This window comes from Nyctibius grandis, chromosome 12, assembly GCF_013368605.1.
Source record: "Nyctibius grandis isolate bNycGra1 chromosome 12, bNycGra1.pri, whole genome shotgun sequence".
In the NCBI taxonomy this organism is placed as follows: domain Eukaryota; kingdom Metazoa; phylum Chordata; class Aves; order Nyctibiiformes; family Nyctibiidae; genus Nyctibius; species Nyctibius grandis.
Window position 1 is genome coordinate 19,046,681 of NC_090669.1, and position 15,736 is coordinate 19,062,416.

General features: G+C 36.1%; 1 protein-coding gene across 2 annotated transcripts in view; it reads left to right on the forward strand.

Annotated features, from left to right (window-relative positions):
* CDH13 (cadherin 13) overlaps positions 1-15,736 on the forward strand; it is a 484,188-nt gene that overhangs the window by 265,334 nt on the left and 203,118 nt on the right. For both annotated transcript variants that reach the window (XM_068411196.1, XM_068411195.1), the window contains exon 6: positions 14,991-15,135. In XM_068411196.1, coding sequence (XP_068267297.1) covers positions 14,991-15,135 — 145 coding nt within the window. The remainder of the gene's footprint in view (positions 1-14,990; positions 15,136-15,736) is intronic.

Consider the following 15,736-nt stretch of genomic DNA (forward strand, 5'->3'; position numbering starts at 1 on the left):
CTAGCATATTCCATAACGTGTCAGGATTTGATGAGCTATGACTATTGTGTTTAGTACTATGCATTTTTATAAGATTTTTTCCCCAACTTTCTACTAAACAGAAAGTGCATCCTTCTCTGAATGTCCTTTTTTTCTGCAAGAAAATGTTTCTGTTGTACAATTTTGGTTCCTTGCTGAAGAGGCAGTCCACAGACATGTTTATTTTTTGACCTTTTAGTGAGAAAGATGAAGGTCTGATTACTTAAAATATGTTTCTGTCAGGCCTGTTTTCTGTGATTAAAATTTCCCCTTTCTTTGAATTGCTTAGTATGAAGCTCATTCATGTTCTGATAAAGAGTAATTCTTTTTAAGTGGTGTCTGTAGTAGAATTAGGGCAGGTGACTAAATTCAGTCCACTCCTATCTCTTTCTCAGCTGTCTCCATTTAATGGTATGTATAAGCTATTTGTAGAAGAACATAGAGTGCCATCTATTGAACAGTTACGTGATCCTGCAGCCCTGGTTTTGAAAGAAGGTGAGAGACAACCATATTTGTAAAACATTTAACATACAGAAAAATTAACAGCCTACTAGAGATTCAAGTGTTTCCTTTCATTTTCATTTCCTTCTTTGACACAAAGCAAAACAAATGCAGAACCTGTAAAATAAATATTCTTGACCTACTTTACATTTGAGAAAATATTTGGAGATCTTTGTGTTTTCATAAGTAGACCTAATAACTTTAAGTTGTTTTTTTTTTGCAGCTGATGCTGCATTCTTTAGGAAGGGATTTCTCCCAAATAATAAACTTAGGTCTACGATATCAGTTCATGCAATGTTTTTTTTCATTTCTGTCTTCAGTATCTGTGTTCTCTGAACAATTTTTATATGGCAAGTGATCATATTACAGTGATCTATTGTGTGTTACTTCCATATATCTTAAGATACTGTACTAATAAATACAGGTGCTATATAATTTTAGGTGCTTTTTGTTATTCAGATGCCATAGAATTTACTTGGTGTCAAAGTAACAAACCTTTAGTTCTCCAAGACACCTCAGTTACAGAGTAGTTTTACTCTCTTTGATAGGCTCTCTATGGCTGATGGATTGCTACTGATTTGAGCTCAAAAATCAAACTCTTGGTATTGATTGGGCTGAGTTTCTGTATGTGTTTTGCATTGAGCTAGCAAGTTACTTAATAGTGATGGATTTATAAATAGGTTACTCCAAATAAAAGAAATTATCTTATATTTGAAACAGCAATATATTGATGAAAAGTGACCTTGCCAAGTAGAACGCTTTTTGGTTATCTAGTAGAACTGAGTGAAGAACTTTTATGCAATTTGCAACTAATTGTTATTTTATTGAACAGTAAATTCTGATCATTATGTGCGCTGCATATATCAACTTAAAAACTAGAAGGAGGACAAGTACAATGGAACAGAGACAGGACTAGACGTAGTCAGAGATGACACCAGAATTTGGTGAAGAATAAATACTAGGTGCAGTCTTGGTTTTCTCTGTTTAGACAGGAACTTGTGTAATAAGATACTATTTGTACTCACTGGGGCTACTAGCAATTACATTGGTAACAGTGGTAACACTTCAAGCTATAATTAAATACATTTCATGAAAATTACTGTACTGTTAAAATACCTCCCTATTTCTTAAAAAAGTTCAGATTTTAATATACACAGGCCTGTTATTTTTAGAAAATATCTGTACTGTGATGTTAAGTCCCTTAACTGACATAGCTAGGCTCAAGGGGGGGGCATAATGGACCATAATACCATAGGTTGAATTTCCATCACTTTGTGAATGCAATGCCACTTTAGGACTAAATAAACGAGGGTTGAATCGTCTAGTCTATGCAAGAAGTCACTGTGATGCTTCAGAGCATAAACTTCAGAGGGTCTGTTCAAGGGCTTCTTGTTCTAGGTCATTTATGATTTGAAAAAAATAATCTGCCTCAGTAGATTTTAACAGGTCGAAATGATGCAAGGTTTCTCCTGCTTTGTGTATTTGTTTCTACTGTATGTTTAATTTTCCAGTCTTATTATGGTAAACCTGTTTGAAATTACAGTTGCCTTTATTTAATTGCTATTAGTTTGTAATAGGGCATATTTATATTTCTGTTATGACTTTTAATTCACTCCTGATGTTCTGCTAGTGATTATTTCTGTGCTTACAAAGATACTTTTCTTGTTGTTTCATTTACAGCTTTGCAATAGGAGAAGTAAATTTAATGCAACACAGCTCGCTGTGATGAGTTCTGGAAGTTTATTCCATTTATGATGATTTATTTTGCAGGTACATGAAGAAGAGTCTTGCTGATTGTTGCGATTCAGAAAGGCCTTTTTCATTTGCAATTTTTGGTGCAAATGGCATTTAATGAACTTTGTGACTGACTATATGCAGACTTTATTTTTGCTGCAATAACTTTGACTTTCTAATTCTCCCTTTTTTGTCAAATATGTAAAGTTTTCTTTTTCTATGCATTTTTTTCAGTTGCATCAAGCAATGAAAAAGTAGATACCTGCAACATAGTAATTTTCCTTGCAAAAAATGTTCTAGTTGTATTTTTGGACTCAAAATCATTTCTGTTAAGATTCGTAAATTATCAAACGTTTTGAAACGGGTAAAAAAAAGACAAAAGATGACAATTACATTGTGAGTCTTTCGAGTTCAGGAAATTGCTCACATGGAGTTGTCATAATTTGCAGTTTAGGAGAAGAATGAAGGGGAGAAAAAGAGAGGTGTACTTTATCTCCAGAAACGAAATAGGTGTAGAAATGTAGCATGGAAAAAATCCTAAAAGATAGTGAAAAATCAGTAAGTCAGAAGTTTGTAGATTTGGTTTGAAATCTAACTCTGTGAAAATGCAGCATGGGAATTGCTGCTGTTGTATGTTGTAAAACATCAAGTGAGAGTTCAGAATTAAGGGAAAGTGGTGATGGAGCATATGGTTTACTGAGATGCCTTTACTAACATGCTCAACACGGTAATTTAGAGCTGCCTGAGATATCAAAAATCTGGTGCAAACCACTAGAATTACTAATTATACTTTAAGATTAATAATTTTAACTGGTAATGCTGTTATCGGAACTTAAGCCCAGTGAAGCATTTCGGAAAGTTCCTGGGTGAAATGTAAGCAATAAAAATAAAAGAACATGAAATAAATTCTGTCTTTTGATGTGTCACTACGTAGCAGACCCTTGTTGATCCTTTGGGAGCTACGTTTGAACTGTTTGATTACTCAGAAGAGACTATTGGTGTGTTAATTTAGCTAATTTGAGGCTTATTGACTAAATCTTTATTGACAATTAGTGCGGAGATATGGTCCAACATGTTAAGAGTTACAAAGACTAGTTTGAGAGAGAGAACAGGTAACTAGAAACATTTTATTTCAGATCAGACTGCCCTTGGCATATCTTTCCATTATATACGTGTCTGCTAACTATTTTTCCACTAAAATAACACCAGGAAACCATTTAGATATTTCCTTTTTTCTATATATGAAATATATACCTCTCCATTATTGGCAAAGTAGAAAAAACTACACTGTTACACTGACACAGAGAAGATGCTAAACACTTGGGATCTGGGATGTGCTAATCTGTTTAGATGTTGTTACCAGGAAGATCAGCTGTGTCTGAATTATAAAAGTATCTGCCATAGACACCCTCTTGGAAGAAACAACTGGGCATAATGTGGAATTCAATAAAGCATACTGTAGACAAAATCAGCAAAAACTCATTTAGTTCAGAATAACAGGGAAAGATAAACAGTGCTTTGTTACCTTCAGTGCTCATATATCATTGTAACTGCTAAGGCTGGGCAAAGAATACAGTAGGGAAATGAAAGCAAAGTGCTAACTGTGAATACTTCTGTGATATATTTAGCCAATCAGATGTCGAAATTTAGCCTTCGTAATCTAACAGTTTACAGCCTCTTATGATGATTTTGAGGAAGATTGATAAACTCACTTTTACTGACATATAACCGAACATACAGTAGGTAGCGAATCATGTAGATGGCATTTCCAGTACCCAAACCTTTCATCATCAACATTGAAATATGTTATCTTTGGCTTAGCAACCAGAGTCAACAAAGTGTAAAATGTTTACTAGAGAAGAATATGTCAAGGAAGGAGAGGTGTGCTGTATGGAAGGTAGTTTGGCTCTGTGGTCAAACAGGCAGGTTCTGGTTTGTAATGCAGGTGCATTGAGTATATGAGAGGCTGTCAGAGATTGAGAAATAAGTTAGAATTAGATTTAGCAGCAGAATAAAAATAAATAAAGAAATCGGAAAGTGACTATATAGATGCAGAAACAGGACACTTAACAGTTTATCATCATGGCATGCTACGTGCTAGAAAAAGGGAATGACAGACATTTTGTACCATAACGCAACACTTCACAGCAAAGACTGTTGGCGATGGGGGTTTTGCAGCTCTGCAGTTTGAATGGGTTTCATAACACATGGCGCTTATGATTTGCAGTATGGTCATCTAAATCCTATAAAGCAGATACAAATAAATCTCATCTAGTTCTCTTTCTCTGACTTCTACAGACTAACCTTTAAAAAGGTGACATTTAAAAATACAATAGAATTGCATGTTACGAGGGTGTGGCAAATACGGTATATAAAATATGCTGATATTGTTTCAAATTTTGAAGAGGAGTGCAATTATTTATAGAGTAAGTAAATTTCTCAGAAAGAGAAAGTCCACTAGGAAAACCTTGCTTCCAAATTATCGAGTTTTTCTCTTCGTCGACGCTTAGATCCCAAGCACTCTTACTCTCTTCTTGGATGGAGTTTTGAAGGACTCCTGGCTGCAGCTCATCACTTGAAAACTGACAGTGTAAAGAGGATGAGACGTCATGCCAGGAATGCTGACAGAGCCAGAAGCTTGGGCAGCAAGGCAGCAGCATGCTGCATGCCCTTCAGTCCAGCTTGTAAAGTCCTCTGGCCAAGTGCTCTTGTAATTCCTTGTTTTGTTGCTTTAAAATAGAGAAACCTGGTTGGTTACGTCTGTGCTAGCATGGTGTAAGCTTGAGTGATCCTTGACTTCCAAGACCTTATCCTACTCATTTGTAGGAACAGATATGTTAAGCAATAATAACAAAGAAAACTATGTGCGTGTGTGATAGATACCCGACATTTACATTGACCTTTATTTCTTATGCCTAAATAAGTCACTTTTCTTGTCACTGAGGCATTTAGATCTTGGAATTTTGTTGTGGCCTGATTAGTTATGGGCTCTCTCTGACACTGTTGCTTCTTGAATCCTTCTGCGAGATGAAATTTGTTAAACTCTTGCCACTTCGTACATGCCATTTGGAGTTATTTTCAAGCAGTAAGAACCGCGAGCAGTGCTTGAATACTGCTAGGAACTATTTAAAAGTGCAAAGCCATTTTTCATCTTTTCTTATCTAAGTGTCTTTGTTGTTCTTGTGGTGCAACATTGAACCTAAATATTCTGGCACAGCTTATGTCTTAATCCTTTATTTCAGTTCTACTTCCTCTCTTTTTGATTTTCTGTAATATTTTTTGTGGTGATTAGACTTGATTGCTTTGGTGAATCCCAATATCTTCTCTCCTTTATCTTCTCTCTATCCCCCCCTCCTTTTTTAAGAGGCTCAACATGTGTTCTCTTGTGATATGGGAAGATTTTAATTAGTATTTATATGATCATCCATAATGCTTTTGGTCTGTCTGAAGTATACATGGCTACATTTGAAGAGCTGTATTGCTCCACAGTTTTGAGGGATGTCCTTTACTTCTCGTTTGTTCACTGTGGGTTATTTTTGAAGTGGGCATTCTAGTTTCAAAACTCATAGATAATATTTAACGGGAAATATGATTCAAAAGTAATTTTAATTCTGTTTTTGTAGATATGAGACACCCTTAGAAATATGTAACTTTCCGTTGTGAGAATGCAGCAAATTATTTTCAGTTGTGGTTTTGTGTCTATATGGCTGTAGAATAGTGCTTAATGGGGGGAAAAGTGAGACACTGAGAGGACAATCGGGTTTTCAAAGCTCTTCCAAAGGTGTTTTGATTTTAATAAGATATATTGCTTAGTCTTATAAGGCACTTTGAAAAATCACACTGTGCGTATGTTGGTAGCTTAATAACCTTTGTAAATGTAATTTTACAGCACTTGCTCAGCAAGAGAGAATTTAGCTATCAGTCTTGTATTCGGAGATCAAAAAGCCTAGATTCAAGCTTGATTTAAATTTTGTCTGGTGTACAGCTTTGGTGAAGTCATTTCATCTCTGTTTCTTCTCCCATCTTTTACCTATCTTATTTAGGTAATTGCTTTTCTTTTGAAACACTCTGCTATATTACATCAGTTGGTTTCATCAGTTCTATCATAATTAATCAGGATGGTTACGATCAGTTTGAGTACCTCATACCATCTTTATGTCCACCTCTAAGACAGGGATGGTGATTTTGAGCCTTTTTGAATGTTCTTCCCCAGAGCCTGTGGGGAAGCTCTGCCAGGCTGGCAGGACCTTGGAGCAGCTACCTGCCCTGCCCTGCTGCACAGCATGGATGAGGTTTCCTGCACAACACAAGAGAGAGTTTAGTGATGATGCCAGTGTGTTCCATCCCCTGCTCCCTGTTCCTTTGTTCACTGTCACTTTTGCATAACTAACCAGTTAAACCCAGTTTTCTCCTGTGCAGCCTGACTGTTCAGAGTGTAGTGTCCTTAGACAGTGACATTTATCAGAGGGACTGGATATTTTAAGGGGTGGATCTAGGGCATAGAATGGGCTGAAGGTTTTAAAAATTGCTAGTTACTAGCATTTGATCTTATATATAAAACTAAATATTCTGTGAGTATCATAAGGAATCTCACATGTGCAAAGAATTGCTTCTTACAAATATTCAATATTAAAAATATGTAATCTTAAAATAATAGTCACAAGAACTCACGAGAGTAAATCTTATCTGCTCCAAACTGACACAAATAACTGAAAATACCGTTTATCGCTTGATGACCAGCTTTGCTTTTACTGTTTAAAAATTATCCTTAGGAGTATGTGGTAAAAAATATGAGATTAAGTTATCCATTTTGTGGGTTTATTTTTTCTGTTGACACATGAGAAAGCTGCTACAAAATCCCAAATGATCTATTTTATTTTTTGATGAGCTGAAAATCTCAAAATAATTTTGAAATTGGGTTTTGTGTTGTCCTGCAGAAAAGGCAGGGTTCATTTTGGTATAAGCTGTCTATGAGTGTGTATTTAATGTATTCTTTTCTCTGAGTTTTATGCCATCATTCTCTACATTTTTTTTTTCCTGTTTTCCTGCTCTGTGATCTTGCTTACAGGAAAGGGATCATTTTATACTCCCAGCAGAGGAAAATTTTCAGGACTTATGTTCTACAAGAAAACAGTGCCTTTTTAGCAATATTGTGATTCAGAGACACACAGCTGTGGGAAAAAAATACATTTACCGTGACACTAATAGCATTACAGTATATACAATTAGGTAGTGAATTCATAATTGCTTAGTTTAGTGCTATAGAGGAATTAAATATAATAGAATAAAAAATAATAAATGGATAGCATTTTAGCTTCATTTTGCAGCAATGAGCATATTTCACTGAAGGCATCTTCTAGGCATAGTCTGTAAAGTGAACTGCAAATCAAGAGGCATGCTGGTGCTCGAAGACCGACCATAGTACTGCCAGTGCAGGATAAAGAACCTGGAAAACTCCAGGTACTGCTATCACTAGTTTAATCATTCAAGATTTGTTTTCTTACACTGAGGAAGATCCTTCCCCCAAGGTGTAGTGGCTTTTCTGGATGGCCAGTGCCAGGTTTTTCAGAGATGGACAATTTCTGATGTTACCTCAAGCCAACAGGAGGTGCAGGTACAATATGCTTTTGGAGGTTGGCAATTACTGAATGTAAACTGGCAAAGACAATGTTCTAGCGGTTCCCACTTCAAGGGAAAGACGAACACTTAATGCCATGGTCTAGTTGACACAGTGGTGTTAGGTCAAAGGTTGAACTTGATGATCCCAGAGGTCTCTTCCAACCTAGTTGATTCTGTGATTCTGTATTCACAATAGAAAGATTTACTGCATAAAAATTAATGTGGAAAATACATAGAAAATTATTATTTAATTAAGACAACTTTCTTGACTTGGACTGGGTTTGTTTAAAGAAAAATCATTTGAAATAACATAGGAATCTTGTTATGGCTTATAGCCACATACAGATAAACCCTTCTGCTGACAGGCTCAAATGCAACTTTAGCTTTGAAAAGGTAGAGGTTCTTATCAGTAAAAAGTATATAAACTATGAAAATGCAGTTTGTACTTCTATTTCTCCTCCTCTCCCTTCTTTCTCTCAAAAAGAAAGAAAAGAGTTGTGCTAGACTTGACAGGTCTATTTAGGAATGATCTCATGGCAGCTGCAGCTGGGAAGAATGCAGTTGTGGGGACCAGTCAGAATTGCATTAGGTGGGCAAGAGACAGCTCCTGCCACCAATGTGCTACCAGCCTCCTGCTAGACCATGGGACAACAGTCAGGTCAGTTCTGTAGAGTATTCCTGAATTTAACTCAGGTTAGAGAAGGTCTTCTAGGAAAGGTTAATGGTATTCATAATCATTTCATCTTTTCTCATGTTATCTTTTTCTATTACTTCTCTCTTATGGCTTATCTCTCCACTCCTCGACCCCTCCCATTCCCCAAAAAACCCAGTTTTGCTGTCCAATGACATTTAGCATAAATTACCGCACAATTAATTTAAACACTTTTTATCTTGTTCTTCTATTGACGTATGGTCTTGTTATCAAGCATCAGACCAGTCACTCCAGTTTGTTTTGCTCTTACTTCCCCAAAGAAGAGTTCTGTACCAGTGTGAGTGCATAAACTAAATCCCCCTTTCTTCCAAGTATAGTAGGATAAGTAAACATACATTCATACTGTCACTGGGTTTTTTACTTAATTAGGCTTAAATTCCAGGAAATTTGAAAAAGTTAAATCATATAAAGAGTAGAGTTAAATAATTATTATTTGGTACTTTCTCAGAAGAACTTGCTATGTTACACCTCACCAGCCAGAATACTATGATGTTGACATTGACCTTTCAGTCTACTTATGTGACTAATGATTAAAAATATTAAGACCACTACTTAAAACTAATGGGAAAAGAACATCTTTGTTTATAATATTAAATTCCTCTTCCTTTTCACAAAACTTCTATTAATGTGTCTACAAAGCCTTATGTCTGATACGAACAAAGAAGATGAATTGACTCTTACCGAATGAAGAATTCATCCTTTGTCATTCTTTTGGGAGATAGAAGTCTTGGGGTTTTTTTGAAATTTTTGTTTAATTAATGCACACAGTTGAGAGGTAATTGTGCTAAGAAAATAGGAACTATGAAATAACTGCAGGGTAATTCTAGGACTGTAAGACAGGTTAGTGCAAACCTTTATTTTAGTGAGGTCTTTGCTAAAGCTCTTCAGTCTTTTGCCTGATTCAGAGGCACAGAACAGTTATAGTTTGACGGATCATTGCAAAGTATATGGTGCTATCTAGGAGAATACTACTTACGGATAGCTTGGGGAATCTTACTCACATGCGCCTTATTTTTTAATTTAGCTTTCCCTTCTTAATTTGGATTTCGGTGGTTCAGACTTGCTGAGTAGAATTGGATAACAATGTCACCATAGAAATAATCTGATATTTAAGTCATATATTTTATATGCAGAAAGACCCTTACGCTTGTTCTGAAAGAAAATGCTTTTTTTGTGTATTGGTTTTGATCTTTAATCTTCTTTTGTTAACTGAAGTTAAAAAAAAATGGTGAAAAGAATGAAATTATTTGAATGATTGGTTTGGAATCTTTCCCCACTGTTAATTCCTACAGTATTGCTTTCTTCAATTTGTAGACCATAAACAGTTACAGTCTATATATTGCCTAACTTACTGTGGTTTACAGAGAAAAATTTAAGCATTCACAGAAGGTTCAGTTGCTGTGTTTATAGATTTCACTAAGAAAACAGAGTCCTGAAATTCTTTAAAGGCTTTATAGAGATTAATGTTTTGAAATTAAATCTGTATTTTCTGCAACAGGAATTACAGTGGTTTTGTGTAGTAAGGCAGGCATATATTTATTTATACATTTGTACTACAGTAATATTATGAAACTTTCTGGTTATTTTAACCAACTACATTCTGGTTATTTTAACTACAAGTATGCCTAAAAAATTGCCTTGTTTTACATAAGCCCATAGCAAAACTGGATCATTATGTTGTGATTTTCTATGAATTACATCACTTTTCAAATTATTTCTTTCTGAAGAAAGGCATGAGACAACTAGCATTTGAAGGCTGATTAAAAAATAAGATTATATTTAGCAGATGTCCTAGAAAAGAAATAGGATCGAGTTTAGGAACGTTTGCGTTTGAAGTGAGGACTTCCTTGTGATAAGATGAGTACAAAAATCTAGTAACAATCTTTGCATTTCTAAATGAAGACTTTTCAGGCATTGCATAGATACTTGTTAGAAGAAGAATGAATCAGAAGACCTATAGCAGTTGTACAGTATGTAAAATGTTTTACAACTTGGGGTAAAAGAAAGTCTGCATTCAGGAAACTCTCTAATGCTCTACATTTTCTATGAAAGATCTGTAAGTCCGTTGCCTGTCTTTATTATCAATCCACACTTAAGAATTGATGATAAATAAACCTGACAAATATCATCAATAGTAATTCTAATCAAGCTAGGGATGAATAAAGCCAGCAGTGGTCTGTACCTATAGATACCTCAAAATATCTGAGATTGGGGCAGGGAGTGGTATAGCAGTCTTTTGTAGTGATGCCGTGCTCCTTCCAGGTGTTCGAGCGTGCCCCAGTTCCAGGACGATGCACATTTCCTCTGTTTTGGTCGGGTTTTACTCATCTGCTTTTCCTGCCATGGTGGGTTGACCTTGGGGGCTTGGAGCAATGGGATGAGATGAAGACAAAACACCCATGCAGCGTTTTGCCCTTTCTCACACATGGTTTCCCAGAGGCACCACGGGTGTCGCTGATGGGCTCAGCTGTGCCCTGCCCAGGGGCGGCTGCGGAGCCGCCCGGAACCGCACGGATCCAGCTGGAACTGGCACAAGGCAGCCCTGGCCTCCCCTCACAGCAGGCCTGGCGCCCCCTCACATCAAGCCCGCTGCCGGCACCCAGGTTTCTGGAAATCTCCTGCTTTCACACACAGAAATGACTGGTTTTATGGCCGCCTTGCCTGAGTGAAGCTGGGTATGAGGAACACGTAGAAAAACCATCTGTTGAAACAACCGGAAGAATTCTGTGAGAAACATTCTTATCAGCAGCAAATTGGAAATTAAAATTAGAAGGCAGTTAATGACTAAAGAACCTGTATTAGACTTTGAAGATAATTAAGTACTAAAAGATATTCCAGGTTTACTTATGAAAAACTGTAAATCTATGGTATAATCTTGTGTGGGCCATTGGCTGGCTGGCTGCAAAGTGAAAATAGACATTTATATGCAGAGAAGGAAGGTGGCTGTCCAGAATCGTTTCACCAAAAGCAATAAATAAACGGAAGCAACCGTTCTGTGAAGAGAAACCTTTGAAATTACTTTAAGGTAATGGTAAGAATGAGACTGGTTATCTTTTCCTGTAAATGTTGTTGCTGACTGCAGAGTGGAAAGGAATCAAGACTATATAAAATAAAACACAGTGCTTAACAGGCCTGTGCAGCCTTGAATAAGCTTACTAAACTTCTGGTAAAATCCTTATATTTGAGGTGACAAGTAAGATCCTGACTTCAGATATGGTGAGGGAAATTGGATGGGAAGTCCAGAAGTCCTTTTTGAGAAGGGAGAGTATTGAAGAAGTTTGTCTAGACAAACAGGCTAAAATCTATTACTGCCCTGCAGTTTTTGCTTTTATATTACTTTTCCCTGTTTTATTGGTGTGCTTAATTTTATCAGTGTTTCTCAGCTATACGAGAAGCAATATCCAAAGTCTGCTTTTTATCCTATCATGGAGACTTGTGTTGTGAGGTGTAACAGTTCTCACAAACCCCTGATCATCCTTTGTAGCTTACATGTATGCTTTTGTCAAAAATGAAATTGGGATTTAGCCTCAAGTGTTCCTGAAAATATAATTGGTTAGATTATGATGAACGTAACTTCTTCATTATGAACATAATTCCATATCTTTTAAGTTGGAACATAAAAAGCATAGTCAATCTTATCAGGTTTTCACATAATAAATAGCTACAGAGCTCTGCAGATTTTTTTTTGTCAATTTGCCCAAATCTGTCTCTATACTTACCACTTTTCCTTAGAGTTATGTTGTTATAATCAGGTAGGAACTTAGATACTTTCTGAATGTTCAATTACAATCTCTTGCTATCAAAATAATGAATGCAATATCTTTCATACATCAGTCAAGTTTTACATTAAAACTGGATAGGCTTTCCTGCCTTTCTTCTTCATTGAAAGACTGAAATCTCACTCTTCTGATAGTTAGGCACAATCTAATTTTCCACCTGCTTTTATTTACAGCCTGTTCGAAGTAATGTGGTTTTTGTGCCAATATTGTCTTTTACTTGAGTGCTGCTTTCTCTTGCATGTGTTGAGTTTTCTTAAGTAAAAATATACTTTTGTTGCTGCTTTGCTTTGTTGGTTTTTTGTTTTGTGGGTGATGGGGCTTTATGGATTTTTTTGTGTGGTTTTTTTTTGGTCAGGCAAGATAAGCTATAAGGCAACTTCTTTCATGAGCTAGTCATGTAAAGATAGATGGTCATAATTTTGGTGCTGCAGACTTTTATTTTTGAAAGCATTGTAGAAGAGTGGATTTAAGAGGAGATGGTGAGTTAACTCACAATGCTTAGGACAAGCCTGGAAGTTATTGTACAAAGATAATAAAATGAAGTCCCCTGTCATATTAATAAAATGAAGCAAATATCATGTAACCGTTCCTATGGACCTGTCATTCCAACTTTTTTGGCCAGTTGGTCTCAGACAAAGTGTACTTGGCAATGATAGAGTAAATCTATTTCAGTCATTAATAAGAATCTCTTATTCTCTTCCTTAATCTGCGCAAGTCTGGGAAAAAAACGTCTTTGCTTTAGATGACTTACTCTTTTGATAAAGCAGCTGAAATAGTTTTTTAAATTTAGCAAAGCCTTTGTTCTTTCCAGTGAGCAGTATTGTCACTTAATATTGAGAGATAGATTAAGAGCAAATTATCTTGAATTTGAAAATGAATTTGCTGGAATTTCACAGAGAAATATTGCTATTCTTCCTTTTCCCAAAGCAATTAACATAGTTTCAATGAGTCAACATTTACTAAGATAAATCTTTTTGTCAGCAGTTTCCAACTGTATCTAAAACTGTATCTAGCTTTAATATAGTTCAGTAATAAGACTACATTTTCCTTCCTAATCCCCATTACATCATATGCAATCCTAAAATTACTACATTGACTTTAGAGTACAGAGTTAAACAAGCCCTGGAAATTGAAGGGTTATGGGCCCCCATTGAGCTTCAGCTGTGCTAATGCCACTTGAATCAGTTGTCTTCACATCATGGTATTTGTTTGCTTTTAAGCTGTTAAGTTATGTATCTAGTATAAAATAAGTCTTGGGAAAGGCTTGCAAGAACAAGTGCTAGAGAAGCGAGGATAAGCAGTGAGTAGATGTTAAAATGGACTGTGACACTATTTACACATAGTGTATGTGAGTAGATAGTTTGCATGTAACAAATACTCCTACTTTCACCCAGCACACGGAACTATAAAAGTGGAATGTATTTGTAAGCATAATAAAATACAGAGAGATGTGATAAGAAGCCATCCATTTTAATAAGGAATTAGAATTCTGACCTAATTCTTTCCCAGTAGGATTTATCACTAGCTTATAAATAACTTACAGGTATAAAACATGGCAATGAAGAATAAATTAACAGAATAAACAAAATGCTCAGAGAATTCCAGCCCCTGCTGCTACCCCTTTCCCAGGGAAAGACTGCAAGCGGGTGATATTAAGGTCTGTGCTCAGGTTCATTTTCTGGCTGGCTTAACTCTGTTAAAGAGTTGAGTCCGGGGACGGGTAGGGTACATGAAAATGATAGCTGCGTCTCTGATATGTTTATTGCTGCATTTTACTGACATCTTGGTGAGGAGAGGGAACTGCAGGTATAGAATGCAGTTGCAATCTAAATTGACCTTTTCTGTTATCTATGAAGTTTTGGCACTGTTTGCACTAATGACTGATAAAGTTTTGGTAACTCATTGTGACTTTCCATTGCAAGTGAATTGGAGGGCTGAGATACATGGTATAATCTTTCTTTCACATTTTGGCAGTCAAAGAAGTCCAAGCAAGTCTTCAGCTGCATATGTTGGCTTTATGTTCAACAGGTGCCGTCATACATTGGGATATGAGTGTGCGTGTGTATATATACCTGCTTATATAAGACTGCATATGTTGTTCTGTCCTTCTATACCTTATTAGAAAAGCTGGAGAACTGTCAAAACTGCCTAACATAATACTTCATGCCATCATCATTGAGAAAATGTATTAAATGTCTAATGCATTCTTGCTTTTTTTTTTAAAAGGCTTTTAACTGAGCATTAGGGGATGTCAATTATACTGTAATAGTTCTATATGTGCGCTCTAAATGTGCTTGAAAAATGTAAAGAAACAAATTCTAACCAAATCTTCACGTGATTAGTATCAAATTTACAGGGGGGCTTTTTTATTCTCTACTCATTTCATACTTCAGGGAATGTGATGTTTTCAAGCTGCCGAGGGGTATCTTGATTTGAATGTACATCTGTCTTTCTATTTTGCTTAGATTTAAAATCTGCTCTGAGCCTAGTCTAAAGGAATGGGCTGCAAGTGGTATCCTTGGCAGGGTCTGGTTACAGCAGCACTGATCTGAGCTATTTTTTTTCCTACTTTTTTCTCACTGTGATAGTGAACTAATGAATTTATTCCTCTCTTTTTGTTCATACAGCTTGAAGTTGAGGTCATAGATATAAGTGGCAAAACCATTGATGGTCCAGTCCGCCTAGATATTTCTGTCATTGATCAAAATGATAACAGGCCAATGTTCAAAGAAGGACCCTATGTTGGTCATGTCATGGAGGGATCCCCTACAGGTAAGCCCATGCCAAGCATATCTCTATCAGTAACACCTGAACAAATTCTGTGTTGATAAATGCATTATTATCATATCGGATAACTTTTCTTGCTGATTTTGTGGCTCACTGAATCCTTCCCCTGCACAAAGAGGTGGGAGCAGCCCTTTAGGACAAGCAGGTAATGATTTTTTGAAAAGCAGTCAAGTCTCTGCAGTAAAGAAGAAAAAAAAAAAAGTAAAATAACATTGTTTGGAATGAAAACTTTGATTTAGATTTATGCTTTTTTATTCATATCTGGAATCAGCAAAGACAACCCCTAGGACATGATTAAGATCCAAACCAAATAACACGTACAATTTCTCTTCAGAGTGGGAACTCCACCTTTTTCTCTGTAAGGTTAGCTGCCGGAAGGGTAATTTTTCTTTGTTTATGTAGCATGAGGCTAGGTAAACAATAGGAATAAAAGGAAAGTGCATTATGAATATGCTAATATTGTAGGGCAGATTGAAATACTGAACGATGTTACTTCTGTAAATGCAGATACAACAGTTGCAACAAAATAAAATCACACTTGAGAATTCAGGTTAGTAATGAAAATGTTCTGATTAAATTCACTGTT